This window comes from Schistocerca nitens, chromosome 6, assembly GCF_023898315.1.
Source record: "Schistocerca nitens isolate TAMUIC-IGC-003100 chromosome 6, iqSchNite1.1, whole genome shotgun sequence".
Lineage (NCBI taxonomy): Eukaryota > Metazoa > Arthropoda > Insecta > Orthoptera > Acrididae > Schistocerca > Schistocerca nitens.
In genome coordinates this window covers 571,954,292-571,976,907 of record NC_064619.1, presented here as the reverse complement: position 1 = coordinate 571,976,907, position 22,616 = coordinate 571,954,292, and the positions used below count along the sequence as shown (strand labels likewise).

Genomic DNA, 22,616 nt, shown 5'->3' with positions numbered 1-22,616 from the left:
ACGGATGCACGCCAAGACCGTAGGATCCTACGCAGTGCCGTAGGGGACCGCACCGCCACTTCCCAGCAAATTAGGGACACTGTTGCTCCTGGGGTATCGGCGAGGACCATTCGCAACCGTCTCCATGAAGCTGGGCTACGGTCCCGCACACCGTTAGGCCGTCTTCCGCTCACGCCCCAACATCGTGCAGCCCGCCTCCAGTGGTGTCGCGACAGGCGTGAATGGAGGGACGAATGGAGACGTGTCGTCTTCAGCGATGAGAGTCGCTTCTGCCTTGGTGCCAATGATGGTCGTATGCGTGTTTGGCGCCGTGCAGGTGAGCGCCACAATCAGGACTGCATACGACCGAGGCACACAGGGCCAACACCCGGCATCATGGTGTGGGGCGCGATCTCCTACACTGGCCGTACACCACTGGTGATCGTCGAGGGGACACTGAATAGTGCACGGTACATCCAAACCGTCATCGAACCCATCGTTCTACCATTCCTAGACCGGCAAGGGAACTTGCTGTTCCAACAGGACAATGCACGTCCGCATGTATCCCGTGCCACCCAACGTGCTCTAGAAGGTGTAAGTCAACTACCCTGGCCAGCAAGATCTCCGGATCTGTCCTCCATTGAGCATGTTTGGGACTGGATGAAGCGTCGTCTCACGCAGTCTGCACGTCCAGCACGAATGCTGGTCCAACTGAGGCGCCAGGTGGAAATGGCATGGCAAGCCATTCCACAGGACTACATCCAGCATCTCTACGATCGTCTCCATGGGAGAATAGCAGCCTGCATTGCTGCGAAAGGTGGATATACACTGTACTAGTGCCGACATTGTGCATGCTCTGTTGCCTGTGTCTATGTGCCTGTGGTTCTGTCAGTGTGATCATGTGATGTATCTGACCCCAGGAATGTGTCAATAAAGTTTCCCCTTCCTGGGACAATGAATTCACGGTGTTCTTATTTCAATTTCCAGGAGTGTATTATTTAATGGATCTGTATACCGAAAATTTATACATTATTACATCTATTAAATTTTGTTTCAATCAATGCTGCAGCGCAGCTAGAAACTAGATATCTAACAAAATAAGCAAATATATACAAAGCAAAGTATAAAGATGCTATTCACTAGCCATATGGCATTTCATAAGGTAGTAAAAAATCTCTCAACTAGAAAGACAATAGTCATAATCAGGTGCATAGCTATAAAATATTTCTCATCATTACATAGGCATTTCAGTAAGTATCAGACAGTACAAGCTTCAAAGTGCACTCATAAGTATGAGAGTGAAATGTCTGCGATTCTTTCTACAAAGAAATGTCAGTAGCGATGTTAATGGCCTCTTTTTTCTACACCTGTGCCTCTGAAAGGCACGCACTAATGTTTTTTTTTTGTTTCTGTTCCAGGCAGCTGTCGCACAGCCGAGCGCACACAGTGCACCACATCAAGGTCACCTATCTTCCTTACCGAAACATTTATGACAGCAGTTTCCACTACAGAGACAGTCTCATATAAGTAAAAAAAATTTCACACTTTGAAAATTTACGATAGAAGTGTGTAGGAACAAGATCTCATATATAACAGTATCCATTTTCCGCTGGCACTGTGGTACTCACATTCACGCATGCACTCATCCTTTATAATGATCACAACCACACCTTGACAGCACAATACAGATTGTCGTCACAATAATAACATCATAACACCTTAATCAAATCTCAAAAACGTCGTAGCTTTCTTCAATAATTTCAAAGTCTCTAAAAAAATTCTCTCATAGTATCACAGTGGTTTCTCAAGTAAATATGAACAGTTCCCAAAATGCAGACAAAATACAATTTCATAAGTGTGAAGGTATCCAACTGCGTAATTATGTGAATGTGTCACTGACGTAGTAAAAAATGTTTGTCTCTCTCAGTTAAATGATCAGATAGCTCTGTAATTCTGTGTTAGAGAAATATGATACCAATTTGTAAAACTGAATAAGCAAGTACCATATTAGCTAGGGCTCCTAGCGCTAGCCACACGCTTAGTACACAAAGTAAGTATACTCCCCTGAGGGTTAATGCAATTATGCCCTCAGATGATGAAATATATCACTAAAAACCTCCACTGTATCATTGTAATTGTAGTTATCGTCGTCTGTAAGCAAAATTCTGTAGAAGTAAATGTACTTACCTTGTCACAAACAAAAGTGAAATGCTATGCATATAGATATCATAGTTATTATGTACATTACCGTGACCAAGAAAGTACTGTGCTGTAACGTATTGTTGTGTTACGGAAAAAACTGTCTCATTGTAGCTATACCACAAAAGTTACTGCTAAAACATGTTTTTCTTTCCAGAAGAATGTAGAAAAACTGTGCAGAAATAAAACAGATAATAATGTAAACTGTGTCACTCATTAATAGCGTCGTGATAATAACTTCTAACGAGTCCAACCAGTCACAGACTGCACACAGTGCAGTCAGCGATTTTCATACAGAGTGCTACGTGGCGTTACCAACATAAAAAAACTAAACAGCCTACTTACAACATGTCATCACTTCCATAACAAACATGTGGTACCAACTAGTTTCAGCATCTTAAAACAACTTAACCGCATTATTGTGATCAGAGATTCTACAAGCCGTTAGAATAATCTTGTGATCCATTCCAGCACATTCATGATTACAAGGCATACTTGAATGACACTCTACATAGACGATGAAACTGAGTAACAGTAAGATGTACGGATGGGTACCGATCGTGGTCTCAGGACATAACACCTTGTGAGCGGCGTGGGTGCTATTCTGTCATTCTGCGCAACAGGTTAATCTGAGATGTACCCTTGATGATACTTGGGTACTGGTGTAGTGCTAGTTAGTGTAAGAAAGACATGAAACTAACGAAAATTATTATTTATTTTGCAAATATTCTGAGAAATCATAATGGCACTTTTAGTTATGAACTGAACAAGTTATTTCCGGGTTCTTTTCGGAATGTGAAGTTACCTCTTAAGGATAGGATTCGCTAATGAAATTTCTATACAAAGTTTAAGATTGTTATTGACTTGGCAGAATGGCTGAGAGCCGCACCTACTCAACTTGAATAATTATCCGTTAGAATGTTGCTAGGTACGGACGAGGCTGTCGCGTGTGAAATGCAATGAAGTGTACTGTTGTAGAGGAAATATGGGGCTCGCAAGAGCTGTAGCGCACAATACCGTAAGCTGCGATGACTGCTGTCTTCGCTGCTCGCTGCTGACAAATAAGATAACTCTCGTTTTATCTGGATTGACCTTCGCCAATCAAACTCTCCCTACACCCTGATGAAGTCAAGGACTCCTATTCGCTCCTGGTCTAACTATTGGCGCGGTACACCAGTCAGATAACCCGTCCACCGCGAGGCCACTCAAAAATTTGCTCGCAGGGGTTTCACTATAACTCTGTCCGTTCCCACCGCACAATAAGAGAGTTGGCCAACACAGTGAACAACACTTAATCGCAAGGACTCAATATGGAGTCGCACTCTGATTCGCTCTTGACAGAGGTGCTCTACCAGTGAAGTACTGAGGAGAGACTTGTTCCTCGCTATTTGAGTAAACGTATGAGCGCACACGCTCTCATTACGTGTTCTCGTTCCAAGAGCGACAACGGAACGACCCCTCTCCACACCAGACATGAAGGGGTATATCTTTTGGCCTCTTTCATTACTCCTTCAGCTCCTTCAGCTCAAGGTGTCAGGAATATCGCCTGTCAATCGGCATCGCTCTTCTAAAACGGGAGAATGACGTTTCGTTTACGGCGACCAATCTGGAAATCTGTAGCATCGGCGTTTCGTGTCTCCCTGTGTAAACTTCTGAAACTGCATGCTATGTTTGTAAAGAATGCATAGGCTGGGCGCTCCCACACAATGTAGCAGAATTTGCTTTTAAGCCGAACACGAGGTCGTTCTCCCTTTCACTCGGGCATACGCTGTCTGCTCTACGGGCGGTCACCACCCGACGTAGATATGTTGAATCGTCCTCTGAAGGGACCGGCCCCTTGGCGTGCAGTTTGCCTCTCACGAACTAAAAGCCCCTGCGACCGTCGTGTCTTGAATGTGTGTGTGTATGCCAGCCTCAAGCATTTCAATCTCGGTGCACACTTGCGATTTACTAGTTATTTGCATATCGTTTACATGAATTCATGCCCGCATCTCGTGGTCGTGCGGTAGCGTTCTCGCTTCCCACCCCCGGGTTCCCGGGTTCGATTCCCGGCGGGGTCAGGGATTTTCTCTGCCTCGTGATGGCTGGGTGTTGTGTGCTGTCCTTAGGTTAGTTAGGTTTAGGTAGTTCTAAATTCTAGGGGACTGATGACCATAGCTGTTAAGTCCCATAGTGCTCAGAGCCATTTGAGCCATGAATTCATACACCATTGACTTTATCTTATCGAGTTTGGGTTCGAATGAAGCGTCTTGTGTGCGGAATATGATTGTGAGGGCGGAATATGTAAGCAATGAAGGTCAGGAGACCACGACGTCTTACGCCCTCTCAACTGCTTCCAGTGACGGAACCTAAAGGACATACTAGATAGAGGCTAAAACTACTGAGTGTTCTTCAAGAAGGCATCGAATGGTCAAGAAAGGTGATTATATCGCTCACAACGACAGCTGTAGTTTTCCCAGAACTTGGGCGCTGTTGACTTTGTTTTGTTGATGACTGTCGTTTCGAGTACCTACGGTGATCCAACAACGTCACAGTAATGGTAACCATACTGCATTTTCTCCAAAAGTTTTGATTATTAATGAGTGACTAAATGTTTGGAATCCTCTTTGCACGTCATGAAACGATGAAGAAATTTACTACAGAGAAATAAATAATTTACAACAAACAATATGTTGTAGTTGGAAGGAAATAATTTATTGTCACCATATCGGCCAGTAAAGAATACATATACAATATAAGAATCAAACAAAATTCCTCATAGAAAAACAGGGCGTGTAAGACGGTTGAGAGCAAACGGTGAGGTAGCCTAGACTACTTCCTCTGGACTAGTTTCAGCTTTATTCCGGCAGTGGGTGTCAGAATGCCGGTCATTGAAGTGAACTGAAGAGGCACGACGGTCTCCTCACAACGGCGAACTTCGTATTTGGACATCGTGTACGCCAGACCAGTCTTAGTCTGAAGAAGACCCAGTCGCATTCCTGGAAGACAAACGTGTCCAGTCACATGAGTAACACAGCGGGATCGTGAAACATCATTTGTAACTAATATTCACACCAAATGTCGAGGGCTTGGATTAATTGCTAAAGAAAACAAAGGGAGGAGAAGCGAGGCGATTATAAAATTATGACAACTACTAGAACGAAACACAATTATATAAGAAAATTATCAGTACAGGTATCAAACTAATGGTGAAAATACAGGACGTATCGTAATTAATAGCGTAAACGCATACTGTTGAAAGTACACGATACTAGAAGCAAAAAACTCTGAAGGTCGAAAATGCATACGTGAAGAACTATGAGCAATTTTTCATCTTCGATGCTGTGAAGCAAATCTCTTCTGCTGCAAGCTCTTTGCTTTACACATTTTGGGAAGTAGTAGTTTGGACCAAAACAAGAAAAAAATGTCCAGTAAACATTTGCTCTAAAATGCATACCTTAAAAATGGTTCAAATGGCTCTGAGCACTATGCGACTTAACTTCTGAGGTCATCAGTCGCCTAGAACTTAGAACTAATTAAACCTAACTAACCTAAGGACATCACACACATCCATGCCCGGGGCAGGATTCGAACCTGCGACCGTAGCGGTCGCGCGGTTCCGGACTGAGCGCCTAGAACCGCTAGACCACCGCGGCCGGCGCATACCTTAAAAGTTATGAGCAATTGTCCATTAGAAGAGTTGTGGTCCAAGTAGCTAAGATGAGCACGTGCTCATAGCTCTTAAGGTATTCATTTTAGAGCACTTGTTTACTGGACATTTTTTTTCTTGTTTTGGTCCACATTAGCATTTCCCAAAATAGGGAAAGCAAAGAGTCCGCAGCTCGTGGTCGTGTGGTAGCGTTCTCGCTTCCCGCGCCCGGGTTGCCGGGTTCGTTTCCCGGCCGGGTCAGGGATTTTCTCTGCTTCGTCATGACTGCGTGTTGTGTGATGTCCTTAGGTTAGTTAGGTTTAAGTAGTTCTAAGTTCTAGGGGACTGATGACCATAGATGTTAAGTCCCATAGTGCTCAGAGTCATTTTTTTTTCGAAAGCAACGAGCTTTGAGTAGAAGAGATTTGCTACAAAGTATCGAAGATGAAAAACTGCTCGTAGTTCTTAAGGTATGCATTTTCGACCCTACGTTTACTGAGACTTTTTTGCTTCTACTATCGAGTTCTTTCAACTGTATGCGTTTACTCCATTAATTATAATACACCCTGTATAAATAAAGTGAATTGAAATTAGTCTCCATGGAAAGATGCAGATGTTAATAAAGGAGCAACTTTTACATCTGAGTGTAGTTCGTGTATCCAACGCCTTCAGTTATTTGTGGCATATACACTCCTGGAAATGGAAAAAAGAACACATTGACACCGGTGTGTCAGACCCACCATACTTGCTCCGGACACTGCGAGAGGGCTGTACAAGCAATGATCACACGCACGGCACAGCGGACACACCAGGAACCGCGGTGTTGGCCGTCGAATGGCGCTAGCTGCGCAGCATTTGTGCACCGCCGCCGTCAGTGTCAGCCAGTTTGCCGTGGCATACGGAGCTCCATCGCAGTCTTTAACACTGGTAGCATGCCGCGACAGCGTGGACGTGAACCGTATGTGCAGTTGACGGACTTTGAGCGAGGGCGTATACTGGGCATGCGGGAGGCCGGGTGGACGTACCGCCGAATTGCTCAACACGTGGGGCGTGAGGTCTCCACAGTACATCGATGCTGTCGCCAGTGGTCGGCGGAAGGTGCACGTGCCCGTCGACCTGGGACCGGACCGCAGCGACGCACGGATGCACGCCAAGACCGTAGGATCCTACGCAGTGCCGTAGTGGACCGCACCGCCACTTCCCAGCAAATTAGGGACACTGTTGCTCCTGGGGTATCGGCGAGGACCATTCGCAACCGTCTCCATGAAGCTGGGCTACGGTCCCGCACACCGTTAGGCCGTCTTCCGCTCACGCCCCAACATCGTGCAGCCCGCCTCCAGTGGTGTCGCGACAGGCGTGAATGGAGGGACGAATGGAGACGTGTCGTCTTCAGCGATGAGAGTCGCTTCTGCCTTGGTGCCAATGATGGTCGTATGCGTGTTTGGCGCCGTGCAGGTGAGCGCCACAATCAGGACTGCATACGACCGAGGCACACAGGGCCAACACCCGGCATCATGGTGTGGGGAGCGATCTCCTACACTGGCCGTACACCACTGGTGATCGTCGAGGGGACACTGAATAGTGCACGGTACATCCAAACCGTCATCGAACCCATCGTTCTACCATTCCTAGACCGGCAAGGGAACTTGCTGTTCCAACAGGACAATGCACGTCCGCATGTATCCCGTGCCACCCAACGTGCTCTAGAAGGTGTAAGTCAACTACCCTGGCCAGCAAGATCTCCGGATCTGTCCCCCATTGAGCATGTTTGGGACTGGATGCAGCGTCGTCTCACGCGGTCTGCACGTCAAGCACGAACGCTGGTCCAACTGAGGCGCCAGGTGGAAATGGCATGGCAAGCCGTTCCACAGGACTACATCCAGCATCTCTACGATCGTCTCCATGGGAGAATAGCAGCCGGCATTGCTGCGAAAGGTGGATATACACTGTACTAGTGCCGACATTGTGCATGCTCTGTTGCCTGTGTCTATGTGCCTGTGGTTCTGTCAGTGTGATCATGTGATGTATCTGACCCCAGGAATGTGTCAATAAAGTTTCCCCTTCCTGGGACAATGAATTCACGGTGTTCTTATTTCAATTTCCAGGAGTGTATATTCCCGTTTTTGTCCTTCCCTACAGTTTTCCCCTTTGCGACTCCCGCTAGTACCATGGAAGTTATTCTTCGACGCCATAACGCATGTCTTACCATCCTGTCCCTTTTTCTTGTTATTGTTTTCCACTTGTACATCTCCGCGCTGATTCCACGGAAAACTGCCTCATTTCATTCGTTATCAGTTCACCAACTTTTCACAAAGTTCTATAACACCACTCCTGAAACTCTTCGAGTCTCGTGTTTTCCTCTTTTCCCACAGTCGATGACAACCTGCCATCCAATGATGTGCTGTAAAAGCAGCCTCAGAATTTTATTATTCATATTAAGGCCGATATTTGGTGTTATTAGACTTCTTTACACCTCTAACGCCTTCCTTGCCTGTGCTAGCTTGCTTTTCATGTCCTCCTTGTTTCGTCTGTCATGTGTATATTTTGGTCCCAAGCTAGCAGAATTTCTTCGTCTACTACGTCTTCCCCAGTTATGATGTAAAGTTTATAACTAATTTCATTTCTGCTATTCTTCATTACTTTCGTCTTTCTGCAGTTTACTCTCACTCCATATTCTGCACTTATTAGACTGTTCATTCTGTTCAACTGGTCCTGCAATTCTCTCTCACTGAGAATAGCGAAGTCATCAGTGAATCATATCATTGATATCTTCTTCCTCGGAATTTTAATTTCATCCCTGCACCTATACAATTCGAATACTTCGCTCTTGGTCTGTCGTTCTTATTTATCCCTCTTGATTCTTGTACGTTTTGTACATTATCTACTTTCACCTCTACCTTACAACTATTTTCCTACGAATTTCAAACATCCTGCACCATTTTACGTTGTCAGTAGCTTTTCTAGCTCGACATATTCTGTGAACGTGTCTTGATTTTTCTTACGTCTGCTTCCGTTACCAAGCGCAACGCAAGAACTACCCCTCTGGTGCTTTTACCATTCCTGAAGCCAGACAGATTGTTATCTATCACAGCCTCAATTTTCTTTTCCATTCTTCCCAGGGGACTTCAGCTCGAAGTACGCGGATTGCGTCCGCAGAGCCCCGAGCTGAGCCTGGCATTGCTTCCACTTACTTTCACCTTCCCTGTCGGCCTCCCTTAGCTTCGACCCCAGCGGTACTAGGTTTCGAGGCCCGACGGTGTTGTTCCAGTTTTCTTATTCCTACTTCTAACCAAACTCCAGAGGGGAACCCACCCCTTAAGAGAAGCCAGCAATCCTGTAAGATGTGAGGGTAACACCGCAGGTTGGACGAGAGGCCAGCACCCTCTCTTCGTAAAAAATTAAACATGATTTCAAGCCTCGTAACATTACTGATAAAAGTAGACGACTCCAGTGGCAAAGAAACGGAATACGATTTGGAGCGCGGAATGTAAGGAGTCTGTACAAGACAGAAGCTGCAATCAGTGATGTCAAAGAAATTCAGAGGTACAAACTAGACCTAGTTGCACTGCACGAAATCTGGTGCGAGGATGCTGGCAGCGTTGATGTTGAAAAATGTACTATTTTGTATGGAGCCTGTGAACGACGTCATCTGTTAGGCACTGGTTTCTGCGTCAGTAAAACTTTGGACACTAATGTTTCAGAGTTCGTGTCAGTCAGCCCAAGAACATCTGTTGTAACAGTGGACGTAAAGCGTATTAAGGCGGCTTTTGTGAACTGTCATGCTCCCACGGAGGAGAGCGAAAGTGAAGTGAAAGACGAGTTCTATGCACAGCTAGAGACAGTGATGGACGCTATAGCAAATGTACACATGAGTATCTTCCTTGGTGATAGGAATGGCAAGGTTGGGAAAGAACAAATATTCAAAGACACAACAGGAAGGCACGATTTAAGCAATGATAATGCGGTGAGGTTCATCAGCTTCGCTACATCATCAGGGTTGTTCATCCCCAGCACAAACTTCCAGCGGGAAAACATACATAATGGAATCTGGGTATCACCAGATGGGAGAACTATAGATCAAATAGACCATGTTGCCATTGATCTCAGAGCCAAGAGATGGGTGTTAGACGTTAAGACAGCTCAGTTTGCCAAGAGTGGGGGTGATCATTTCCTGATCAGAGGCCTTTTAAAAGTGCAGTGTGAAGGAAGAACGGGGCCTAAGTTAAAAAGGCTTGAAAAGTACCATGTGGAGAAACTAAAAGATGAAGCAACGAAGACGAATGCCAGATGCAACTTTGTAATCGCTTTGACGCACTCGGTAAAATGGACGCGAATCAGGACCTTGAACTAATGTGGGGAAACATCCAAAGCTCATTTAGGGATACGGCAAAGGAAACACTTATGGGATACACAGTGGATAAGAAGATCTGGTTTGGAAAGGAATGCGCAGATGCCCTGGAGAGGAGGAAGGAAATCAGGAGCAAGTGGCTGGAGGGGGCATATCCGGCAGAGGGCAAAGCAAAATTTGAGGACGTCCGAAAGACTACACAAGCAACTCTGAGAATAGCAAATACATAAGAGGAAATACATAAGGGATATCATCATTGAAGCAGAAACACACTTCAGAGGACAAAAGACTAGGGAAATGTTTCTGAAGGTGAAGTACCTCTACAAAGGTCACCAGGCCAAGCAGAAGTTTGCCAAAGATTATCATGATAAGATCCTGACGAACGATAGTTATAGAGCTGAGAGATGGAAAGAGTACTTTAGACAGCTGCTAAATTGTGATGAACCCGAACTGCAGTTTGATTTCCAGTACCCAAGTACAGCCGATGCATATTATCCCCCACCTAGCCTGGATGAGATAAAAACCAGATTCAGACACCTTAAGCAGGATAAGTGTCCAGGTGAAGATGGAATACAGGCTGAAATGATCCTTTCAGGAGGAGAGAAACTTGCAGAGAGAATACACCGACTGATACAGGCAATATGGGCTAAAGAAGAACTACCAGGAGAATGGAAAACAGCTCCGATTAGTCCAGTACATAAGAAGTGCGCCAAACTGAAATGTGACAACTATCGAGGAATCGCCCTGCTTAACGTCTACTATAATAACCTGTCCAATTGCCTCATACACAGAATTCAGCCAGTGGCAGAATCGGGCATGGGAAGTACCAGGGAGGTTTCCGGCCAGGACGGTCAACAGTAGATCACATCTTCAGTCTCCGGCAGCTCACTGAGAAACTGGATGAACATGGTAAAGATTTGCATATTTTATTCGTTGATTTTAAGAAGGCCTATGATTGCATACATCGCAAGAGCCTGCTCAGTTGTTATAGGGAGTTTGGCATCGCAGAGAAACTCATCAATCTGATAAAAATCTGTCTGAGCGAAACACGTGCAAAGGTGAAGATGGGAAATCGCGCAACTGAGGAATTAGAAATTGTGACAGGACTCAGGCAAGGAGATGGGTTGTCCCCTGCCCTGTTCAACTTTGCCCTCGCGAAGATCGCACGCGAGACCTTCCAAGAGAACTAAGGGATTGAAATCGAAGGAAAGAGACTGGCATACTTAGCCTATGCAGACGACATCTGTTTACTCTCTAGGTCTGAAGTGGAATTGGAGCAAATGACCAAAGCACTAAAGGAGACTGCCAGCAGAACTGGGCCAAGCATAAACGAAGCCTCGTTATGACGCGTGGCAAAAGTCAGACTGCTGGTCATCTACAATCACTGCAGGTGGGAGACTAGTCCGAAAGGAAAGTGCATGAATTCAAATACCTAGGGGTACTTCTCACTGAGAACTCGTCATGTGAAACAGAGATCAATGCCAGAATACAAGCAGGAAACCGACCTTGCCACAGCCTAGCACAACTGCTTCGGTCCAAATATCTCTCCAGACAGTTCAAGATCGAGCCCGTTGTTCTGCGTGGCTGTGAGACATGGAGTATCCGGAAACAGGACTTCCATAAGCTCCTCGTTTTTGAGAGAAAAGTGCTTCGGAAGATATTCGGTCCGGTTCTGGATGCAGTCACAGGGGGATGGAGGATCAGATACAACCAAGAGCTTGAGGAACTATATCAGCAGCCCAACATAGCAGGAACTGTCAAAGCCAAACAAAAACTGTGGGCCGGCCATGTGGCCCAGATGGAAGATCCCAGATGGCCTCTGAAACTCCTGGATTTCACACCTACAGGGAAGAGATCCCCAGGGAGACCCAAAAAGCGTTGGAGGGATGGCCTCCATGAAGATTTATACCAAGCATCAATAGATGCGGACAGATGGTAGATAGCAGCAATGGACAAAATATAGTGGAGGAGGAAACTTGTAGAAGCGTGCGGTCAACTGGGCCTGATCATGTAGAAGAAGAATGTTCTTCTGTATATTGCTCTTGTCTGCATGAGGTGTTAACTGGTTGTGCGATATTTCCCGCACACATCCGCCCTTCCTAACTTCGGGGTTGTGCGCATTATATTTTTGCGCAAGTTTGATGATATTTCCTGCGCTGATAAATTCTAAAAGTCAACGCGAATAGTTCTTTCGTTGCTACTTCCTCCAGTTATTTTAGAAATTCCGAAAAAAAATGTTGTCTATGCCTTCTACCTTATTTGATAGTAGGACTTCCAAAATTCTGTTCAACTCTGAATCTACTACTGGTTTCCTTAGTCTTTCATATCGACATCAATTTCTTCTTAAATCAGACTGCATTCCTCACCTTCCCCTATGTGGCCCCTCATTGTACTGTTTCCATTAACTGCGCTCTTCCTTGCATTTAACAGTGGAATTCCTCTTGGAGTCTTAACCTAGGCACGATCAACTTTAATTTCACTCAAGGTCGTTTTGACTTCTCACTATACTAAATCAGTCCTTCCGATGTCCATTTCTGTTTTGGTTCTTCGCATTTTTCCTGCAGCCCTTTCGCCTCATCCTTCATGCACTTTCTATTTATTTCATTCCTACGTGAGTTACATTGTTGTCAGTTAGTTGATTTCTTTTGTTACCGAAGGTTTCTTCGCAGTTATCTTCTTTGTAGCAAAATTCGTCTGTGCATGTCGTGTGATTACCCTTTTTAGCGATCCATTCCTCTTCGACTGAACTGCCTTTTGTGGTTTCCGTTAGCGCAGTACCTAGAGCCGTATACCACTTCATGAAAACTTCGTCCTCCATTAGTATATCAGTATTCCACTTCTTTCCACATTGATTCTACCAGATGACTCTCTTGAACTTCAGGGTCGGTTAGAAAAAGATGTACACACATTATCGTAAATATTTAGCATAAAATGTCAGTTGCACTCAGAGTAAGAGTATGAGGACTTACCTATACAGTTCCGGGGTCCCTCGCCGAAGGGCATGTATACGTATGGGTGTCTCGCTGCTTTCTGCTCTTCTGAGAACCTCTCGGGGTCGAAGCGTTGGGGTTCTGGATAGTACTCGGGGTCGTGGTGGATGGCGTAAACCGGAACGACCACAACCATTCCTTTCTCAATAAGAGGTCCACCATCAGGAAGCTCGAAGTCGCGTGTGCATTTTCGGTCAATGAGGCCAGCCGGTGGATATTTCCTCATAGTTTCTGTGGAACGAAATGAACGTGTTTAAAAAATGAAATAACTAACAGTAGTTATAAAACTGCAGTTTTCAAGTCTATCAGAATAAAGGGAGCGAAAGGCTATTTAAAACTTGTGCAGGTACCAGATGGCAGTTATAAGAGACGAGGGGCACGGAAGGGAACCAGTGGTTTAGAAAGGAGAATGACAAGGTTGTAGCCTATCCCCGAAGTTATTCAATCTGTACATTGAGCAAGAGGTAAAATTTAGAGAAGGAATTAAAGTCCAGGAAGAAAAATAAAAACTTTGAGATCTGCCCCCGATGACATTATAATTCTATCAGAGACAGCAAAGGACTTGGAAGAGCGTTTGAACTGAATGGACAGTGTCATGAAAGGGCGATATAAAATAAACAACAAAAGTACAAGGGTAATGGACTACAGCCGAATTAAATTAGGTGATACTGAGAGGATTAGATTAGGAAACGAGACACTTAAAGTAGTAGATGAGACCTGCTAGTTGGGCAACAAAACAGCTGATGATACCAGAAGTAGAGAGGATATAAAATGTTGACTGGCAATGGCCAGAAAAGCGTATCTGAAGAAGATAATTTTTTTAACGTCGTATATAGAGCTCAGCGTCAGGAAGTCTTTTCTGAAAGTACTTGTATGGAGTGTACCCACATATGGAAGTGAAACATGGACGATAAACAGTACAGATAATCAGAGAATAGAAGCTTTTGAAATGTGATGCTGCAGGAAAATGCTGAAGATTAGATGGCTGCATAACGTAACAAAAGAAGAGGTACTGAATAGAATTGGCAACAAAAGTAAGTTGTGCCACAACCTGACACATTCTGAGGCATCAAGAGATCATCAGTTCAGTACTGGAGGGAAGCGTTGGGGGTAAAAATCCTAGAGGGAGAACAAGAGTTGATTACGATAAGCCGATTCAGAAGGAAGCAGATCGCAGTAGTTATTCGGAGCTAAAGATGCTGGCACAGGATAGTTTGCATCACTTGCTCTGCTAAAATCAAATCGAAGTTTCATATTAAATCTCGTTGAGTCTTTCGCTTGGTAGCATTGTATTGTTCTATTTAGATGTATATAAAACATCTGATGAAGAATCAACAGATTCAGTCCCGGGTTGACTCCTTGCAGTTAGAAAAGGGCATTGGATTCAGAAGTAATGTAATTCGTTCATGACATTCTAAGAATACAGGATGAAAGGCAGGGGTAAACCGAAATGTTAAGCCTTAGCCGTGTTTACTGTATCGAGTAAACCGTCGAAATCAATGCTTCCAAGGAGCTTTTACTAATTTATTACTGCACAGATTGTCTAACGACCGCTTCTACTCGCATTGTTTAGTCGTACTGCTCCAAACTCTTTCATGTGCTGGTTGTGATGAAACACGTTATCCTCTTTTTGTTGTTTCATGTTGCTTTAATAATCCACCTCCACGCTGTTCTTTTTTTAAATATTGAACAAAATTAGAGCATTATAGTATGCCTAACAAAACACAAAAAAACATTCGAATTCTTTACATTTCGGTAATAGCTGTTCTAGACTGTATAGCTGTGGGGTGCTGGACATTGCTACAAACTGTTAATCTTTGCTCTAGAGACTCAGAGTAATGTAATCACCACCTGATGAACTAACGCTTGTTCACCGGACGCAGAACGCATTCCGACTACTGCGGAAACCGATATAATTTTGAAACAGGTTTCGAAAAGTCAGCAGTACTTTATAAACGCGAGAAGTGGCTGCCGTAACTCACAGGTTCGAGGTGACGTGCCGTCAACCAATGCGTGTTCGTCACGTTTTTTCTTAATACTTATTCTAATAACTTTATTCGACTATATAACATCTGTTTTACAGGAAACATTAATGTCTCACTGACATAAAGCAGTTCCTAAAACGAATACTTGGTCAAATGGTCTAGGACGGAAGAGCAAATTCCATGGTTTTTAGGCTGGATAACAGAATTCACGAACAGTCTATATCAGGCTTCCCGAAGTACAGTGTGTTAACTAGTGATGGGGAGCTCGTGAATGAGTCGTTCAAATGAACGCTTCACTCCAGTGAAGTGTGAACTAACCACTCAATTTGAATGAACTGGTACTTCAAACTCTTCACAGATAGCACACTTCACACTTTTTTCTAGTGCACTCAGTCACTTCCCCTCTCCCTCCCCCACTACATCGGCGCTACGTCACTCATCCTCCCCTCACTTCAGTCCTCCCTCTACTGCCTGTCGACGAATCGCGCGGTGTTTGTTGGGAACGATAGGTTTACGGTGGGTTGGGTTGGGAAGGTGAGGGGCGAGGGGAAAGCAGTGTCAGTTGCTTCCTGCAGTGCTGAGATCATTACCCGTGACTACTTGTGCAGTTAAACTTCGCGTCTGCGGGTAGCTTACCGTTGGCAGCGCTTGCAGACAAATGAATATTAAAGATACAAACAAAGAGGGTGGCTGTGTGAGCACGCACAGCCAACATGAAAATAAAAGGTTTGTTAATAACACTGAAAGAGGGATTTTACCTGAAATCGTACCAATGACTACACGTGACAGTTTATGTTTTGAATCTGGAGGGTTATTATTCTCAACAAAAATAAAATGTACAGGAAAACTTCTGAATAATTACTTAACGTAGGTATATAGACTTTGTGACAGTGGTAAACATCCTCATTATATTTTGGATTAAATTTTAAAAGGAACATAAAATTGGACTGCATTTCGTTGGTAGCCCTAGTTTTCAGTCCATGAATACAACAAATAATGTTTCATTTGGCAGATAAAGACTTTTTTGGGCGTTTCATGAGAAAATGTCGAGCAAGATTAAATGTAATACCTTCTTTATATGTGACAGGCTTCTCTGTTTATCTTTCCTTTGTCCCCTTCGACCATGCTCTATTTAACTCAGACGCCGTAAGAGGGTAAAACGCTGCGTGCACATTACTGCATAGTTCGGCCATCTGTTGGTAAAATTAAGAAGTATTACGAAGCGTTATTGTACGAGCGAGGAGAAGCGAGCGTAGCCGCGGCTGAGCGGCGAACTGGGCAACTTCGCCAGGCTTCCGTACTTCGTGAATGAACTACTTCATTAGAACGCTTCACGGCAAAGTGAAATGAATGAAGTAGTTCACGGGAATGAACGAGTTCGACCCATCTCTAGTGTTAACTGTAAGACGGCAGAGCTGTGAGGGGAGTGCGGGGAGAGGAGGAAGCAAGCATCGGCTGGCGAGGGGTGGGGAGTGAAGCCGTTGGGGGGGAGGGGGGGGGGACAAGGCACGCCTACCAGTTGCAGTGCTGGCACTACAAATTGCGCGTCATGCTTACACGAAAGCAACGAAAGGCTTGGAAGTAAAACTCGCTTTTAATGTTGTTCGTAAACGAAACTGAAATCGTCATGTACATTAAAATCTATATATATAAAAATGAATGTATGTATGTTTGTCTACTATGCGCTCACAAACCATTCATCCGATTGCGATGAAATTTTGTTGATTTGTTCTCCGTACGCCCACGAAGGTTCCTAGCCGAAAAAAAAGAAATAAGACACATTCTTGAGGAGATATGACGTCATAAACAATGAGATGCCATCGCTGGAAAATACCCAGATTTATGCATCCACTATTTGAGAATGAGAGCACTTAGCGACTAGCAACAAACGTTACATACAATTTCAAACCTTTACGAAAATTTTTCTCGCTGACACCCCCCACAAAATAATTAAAGAAAAAAAAGATTGTCGCTTACTACCTTTTGTCAGTACATACCGTAAATCTGCCGCAGTAGGCATGACGTTTTAATGTATTATTTCGTTACTATTAACTCTAATCGCAACATATTTCGCATACAGTATCCACATATATCAGTAAATGCGCCGGCAAATTTATGTCCCTTTACGACATATAATTCAGGAGATATGACGTGGTAAACATCGAGATGCGTGAAAAGGTGCCGCGTCAGGCACGACGTTTTGTTCTATTATTTCTTCACTACTAACACTATTCACAACACGTTTCGCAAACGTGTTAAAAAAGTATATAAAACCGCGGGCGTATTCCTAAAAAACGTTGTGCCAAAATTTTAAATCAATCGGTCAACAAGTTTCCGAGATTTCTTCCGTTGCGAAGCACGGGCGTACAGCTACGTAATGTTGGCAGCAGTCGAAACTGCCTGCCTACCGAAGCCTCCCGACGTTTAACGACTTCTACCGATTCAGGACTAGGGAGAGGTCTGCCATCTAAAAGTTTACACACTGTAGGTTCAACTTAACCCCCTCCGGAGATTGTCCCTAATACTGCCCCACCGCGCTCGGCGCGCTCCACGTTCATAATTCAGTGATGCGCTACCGGCCTCACCTACAGTGATCAGGGAACAGTCTTGCATATTCCGCTATAATGTGCAACTATAGTAGTTGATAAGGGACGCTTACACTCACGGCACAGTACAATCATTGTGTTTTCATGCAGCAAATGACGTGTCTACTCGAAACGTGGAGACCCTTCGTTGACATATTCTAAAAAACAGTGCGGATATTGATCAGACATTGATGTACGACTGTCCAGAAAAAAATATGTTGTACTCATTGGTGAAGCTAAGAACAAATTAGTCAAATAAATAGAGGTAGGACTGTGAGATCATGAAGTTTCCTGTCCTGTTGATTAATTTTTTTGCATTGTTTTTAAAAAATAATTAGTATTTTTGTGAGAAAGTAACGTGCGCTGACGGAGCGTGGCGCAAATAGCGTGTAGGCAGACCATGTGTGTACTAATGATGCACTCACACAAGAAGCATAATCGACAAAAGTCGCAAGAAGGTGTACGATTCTTGACCGACGTTCACTTGTTTCAGGTAGCTACCTACATTACCCGAACACACAATGCTGTGTGCACTGGCATTGTCGTCTCCATTAGCGTGTCGTCAACTCCATGTGTCACTACTGTTTTCGTATAGAAAAGCAAACGATATTCCAAACTCGCTGCTATCTGCCAATGTAGCGAGACTAGAATGGCAGCTAGGGAAAGCAGTCAGTTTTGGTCGAATACCTTAGAACAGCGTCGTTTCGACTAGCCCCCATCAAGCAATAGCTGCTTGTGTTCCAAAGAGTACGCGAATACTAAAAAAAATTGGCCAGGTACTCGCGCGCTAAGGGTTCCGTACAAAATTAATTATGTATTCAGACCGTTTTTCCTTTCCGGGAATCACGAATCTCGATCATTTTTTCCCGTTATCGCAATTGATACTGGCAAGGCATTGGTCCCAGGCATTCCAAGACTTTCGAGAATGTTTTAATTTCCATAATACAAATGTGACATTAAGTCATGCAGGAGGCAGACAACTATTATAATAATAATCAATATTTCTACATTCAGTTTGATTGGATCGCAATGTAACTGTCTAACATCGGGTAAGGAATGACTTTATTGCTCATATGACCAGTTTCGGAATTTATCCACCAGCAAATATTCAGGAGTGATTGCTGCACGTAGGTATGGCGTTTCAAGCTGCATGTGAAACAAATATTCGCAGACTAGTCTGCGAATATGCGATTTCAGTCTTTCTCGGCGTATTCCACTGATGAATTCTTCTCGGGTTATCAGCCGAGTGGTGGCGTCGTCTTGTTGCAACGTTTCAATGGCTTTCGTACCCATCATCTTCTGGCGAAGTGACTTCGCCAGAAGATGATGAGTATGAAACTGATTGAAACGTTGCGACAAGACGACGCCACCACTCGGCTGATAACCCGAGAAGAATTCATTAGTTTGCGAATGTTTGACTTTCACCCTTGCGATCCAGTCAGCCTTAATGCGGAACTGCCGATTGTTTTGCAAGTTTGGAGTAGGATAACCAATGACAAAAGAAATATTTTTATGTGATATTATTAACCCTTTATTTGGCAGTGTTGCTCCCAAGCAACATCATATTTACGTTGACGTTAAGAGACAACAAACACTTCCCAGTGCCTTTTACTAGCATTATTGCCTCCAGGCAACGTTCCTTTACACACTGCGAATGCCAGTTGTTGTAATACTTCAAGGTTTTCCACACGAGATGGCAGTTTGTGCAGTGGTGTTACAGAGATCTCCTCGTGTGAGCAACAGGGGTGCCTTATTTTGGTTCTGAAAGAGTGGATTTCAATAAATTGGCAGTAATCTTAGCAGATTTTCTTCAAGAAATACCCAGAGGTGAGTTTACAGCAGAAATCTTTCAATCTAATTTTGTTTTGAATAACGTAAATAGTATAAAACATTTATGTTGTCTGTGAGCAACATTGCCCATAGTTGGGACATGTGCCATTAGTGTATTACATATGCTTACGGCGCATATTCAAAACAATAAAATCGTAACACTTGCAAACTCATTTTGTGGTGTCCAACTACTCTCGACAGTAAAATGATGGGACAGCAATGACAAAAGAAGAATTGATGTGCCCTATCCCAGTATTGTACGTCAGTACAACAAGCATATGGCAGGAGTTGATCTTGCTGGAATGCTGATAGAGCTCTACAGAGTACCAATGAAAAATAGGTGTTGGTACATGAGATTGTTTGGATTTATGCTAGATCTGAGTGTTGTAAATGCCTGGCTGGTATTTCGAAGAGAATCTCTGGGTAAGAAGACCTCACTGAAGTCATTCAGGGCAGGTATTGCCAATGGTTTGATGTTTTCAGGGAAAAGGAAAGTAGGAAGGCCCTCAATAGACATAACACCACCACAAAAGAAGAGGAGGAAGCCAACAGCTCCGACTGTTACACAAGATGCCCGATTTGATAATATGGAGCATTGGCTTGTATACGGTCCCAAAGGTCGTTGTCGTTATTGCCCATCTGGATTTTCTACAGCCATGTGTTCAAAATGCGATCTAGTATCGTGCTTCATTCCAAAGAGGAACTGTTTCCAAAATTTCCATTGCAAGAAGAACTAGAAGGGAAAATGAAACAGTTCTATTACACAGCAGGGATGCATAAATGTGTTTATAAATTAAATTATTCACTTACAGGAAACCTTTTGCTTGAGGTTATTGGCAAACACTTTTTTTCTATAATACGTATAAATGTGGTCTACTGCTGGCAACGTTGCTAGTAAGCAACATTTCATAATTTTCATAATTTTTGTCAAAAACTGACTGAATTGTATTTCTTTAAGCATAATAAATAAATAGAAGCACGGAAAAAAATTTTGTTTTTATTTTCACCATTTGCCAAATAAAGGGTTATAAATTAACCATTTGAGGATTTTTTTTCCTTTATTTGCATTGTAAAGCGTTGCTTCTTGGCAACTTTCTTGAGTGTAGGTCAATGGAAAGTACCGTGCAGGTTTTGATGGGTGAGTTCGCGCGGACATAAATGGCCGTACTTTTGTTTTGCATTGACTTCGGAACTTACATTTATTACGCTGCCAAGTGACTATAGACATTGGTATGTTAAATAAATTTCAACATGATACGTCTCCACCTTTCTGAGAAGAAGTGGGCTTAACAGATGGATGATAGACAGACAGCAAATACCAAAAGACTTTTAAGTTTGATATAATTACTAATGCTTACTTGTACGGTGAAACCTCTTGTTTCTTGCCAAATTTCATGATTCTACATCAAGAGGAAGTACTCTACAGGTTTTGATGGGTGAGTTTACGAGTATCAAAACACTTGACGGAAACGGCCATATCTTTTAACTGCATTGACTTAGAAACTTAAAATTTTTACACCAGCAAAGGACCATAGACCTCAGTATGTGACATAAATCTCAACTTGATTCGCTATCCGTTTTTGCATCCACCTCCATATATTTTCAATTGTTGCGGTCTCTTGCAGCTTTGCGAATATTTTTCTTTACTCCATAATAGCCAGCAACTATCTTGCACGAAATCTGAGCACGTACCTGTTGACCAAGAATGCGCAACTTCCAATCCCCTATATAGGCTTTCCTTCTGCGGAAGTGCTTGACTTCATGCAGTTTATAGTACACTAGCACCTTTGGCAATTCACATACTCAGGAGTTGCTTACCACACATCAGTCGCTCGTCATTGTTCCATTCCCTACGCATCTCCCTACAGACCTTCCGAATCGCGACTTCAGTTCTTATTCAGTTCAAGTATACCAACTGTATGCTATCAGAAGCGCGAATCCTTTCACATATATCTGTCCTAACTAGCTCTTGTCCATTAGCTATATCATTACTTACGTGCTTGACCTTATTTTATCTCAGCCCTAGGTCTATGAAAGTTAATCGGCTTTATCTCTTGTACTTCCTCAAATTTTTCAGTATCCTATTCTTTTTCGTGGTCTTTTTCCCATATCTTCATGGAGTCAACGTGTTAATTTTTTTGGATCTGGCAGTGTTACTGGTAAAAGGTGGCCACCCACCGTCCTTTTCGTGACAGAATTTCGCACCCCTTCTGAAAGCGTGCGAATATTTTCTAAAAGTTTGTGCATCGTGTAAGTGAAGTGGTGCAAAGGTACCAGCCCGAATGCGGGAAACGGGCTAAAACCCAAATCCGTGCTGCCCGACACTTTGGCCTTCATGGTGAACCCGCGGGGTGGATTCGATCCGCGGCCGCCACACCTCCCCGAATCCCAGAAGCACAGTGCTAACGCGCGCAGTTATCAGGGCAGGTCCCATCAAGTTGCATTGGACTTGTGAGCAAATAAATTCTGATCTTTGCATTTTATGAAAGTATTACATGTTAGGTTTCGTCTACACTAAAGCTGGAAGAAATCAAAACCAAATTCAGAGGAATGACAAGTCAGAGAATCATTACCTACAGCATGCCAACGCTAAAATGAAGACTAATCAAGAACTGATCTTCAAATTCTTTGTTATTAAATTTCAAAGACAGCAGGACGGAATGCTTAAAAGCTATGGACAGTTCACCAGTCGCTCCGCAAATTCTGAAAAATGTTCAAATGTGTGTGAATTCCTAAGGGACAAAACTGCTGAGGTCATTGGTCCCTCGAACCTCCGACGGGAGGGACTGCGCAATCCGTGACATGGCGCCTATAACCGAGCGGCCACTCCGCGCGGCCGTAAATATTCAATCCAGACACTGGCACCGTGAACAGTCACTCTTTGGATAAGCCTCACAGTAAGCTTGCGACACAGCAGAGATCGCACAATCCTTGTCTATTTATATTTCAGAAGTCGAACTGATATTACCTTTCATTGACATGGATCATCTTCATTGAACTTATCTTCAACAACGGCTATACGAGCAAAATCTTTGTTACAGGGACAACTTAATTTGGCGTCCTCGCCTAAGG

The 22,616-nt window shown here is 43.7% G+C and overlaps 1 protein-coding gene across 1 annotated transcript in view; it reads right to left on the bottom strand.

The window, feature by feature from the left end:
- Nucleotides 1–4,885: 4,885 nt before the first annotated feature.
- The window catches only part of LOC126263476 (probable cytochrome P450 6a14), a 148,705-nt gene continuing 130,974 nt past the window's right edge, over nucleotides 4,886–22,616 (bottom strand). Inside the window, exons 9-10 of the mRNA XM_049960570.1 lie at nucleotides 13,124–13,375; nucleotides 4,886–5,156 (exon numbers count right to left, since the gene is read on the bottom strand). Coding sequence (XP_049816527.1) covers nucleotides 4,990–5,156; nucleotides 13,124–13,375 — 419 coding nt within the window. The 3' untranslated portion in view covers nucleotides 4,886–4,989. The remainder of the gene's footprint in view (nucleotides 5,157–13,123; nucleotides 13,376–22,616) is intronic.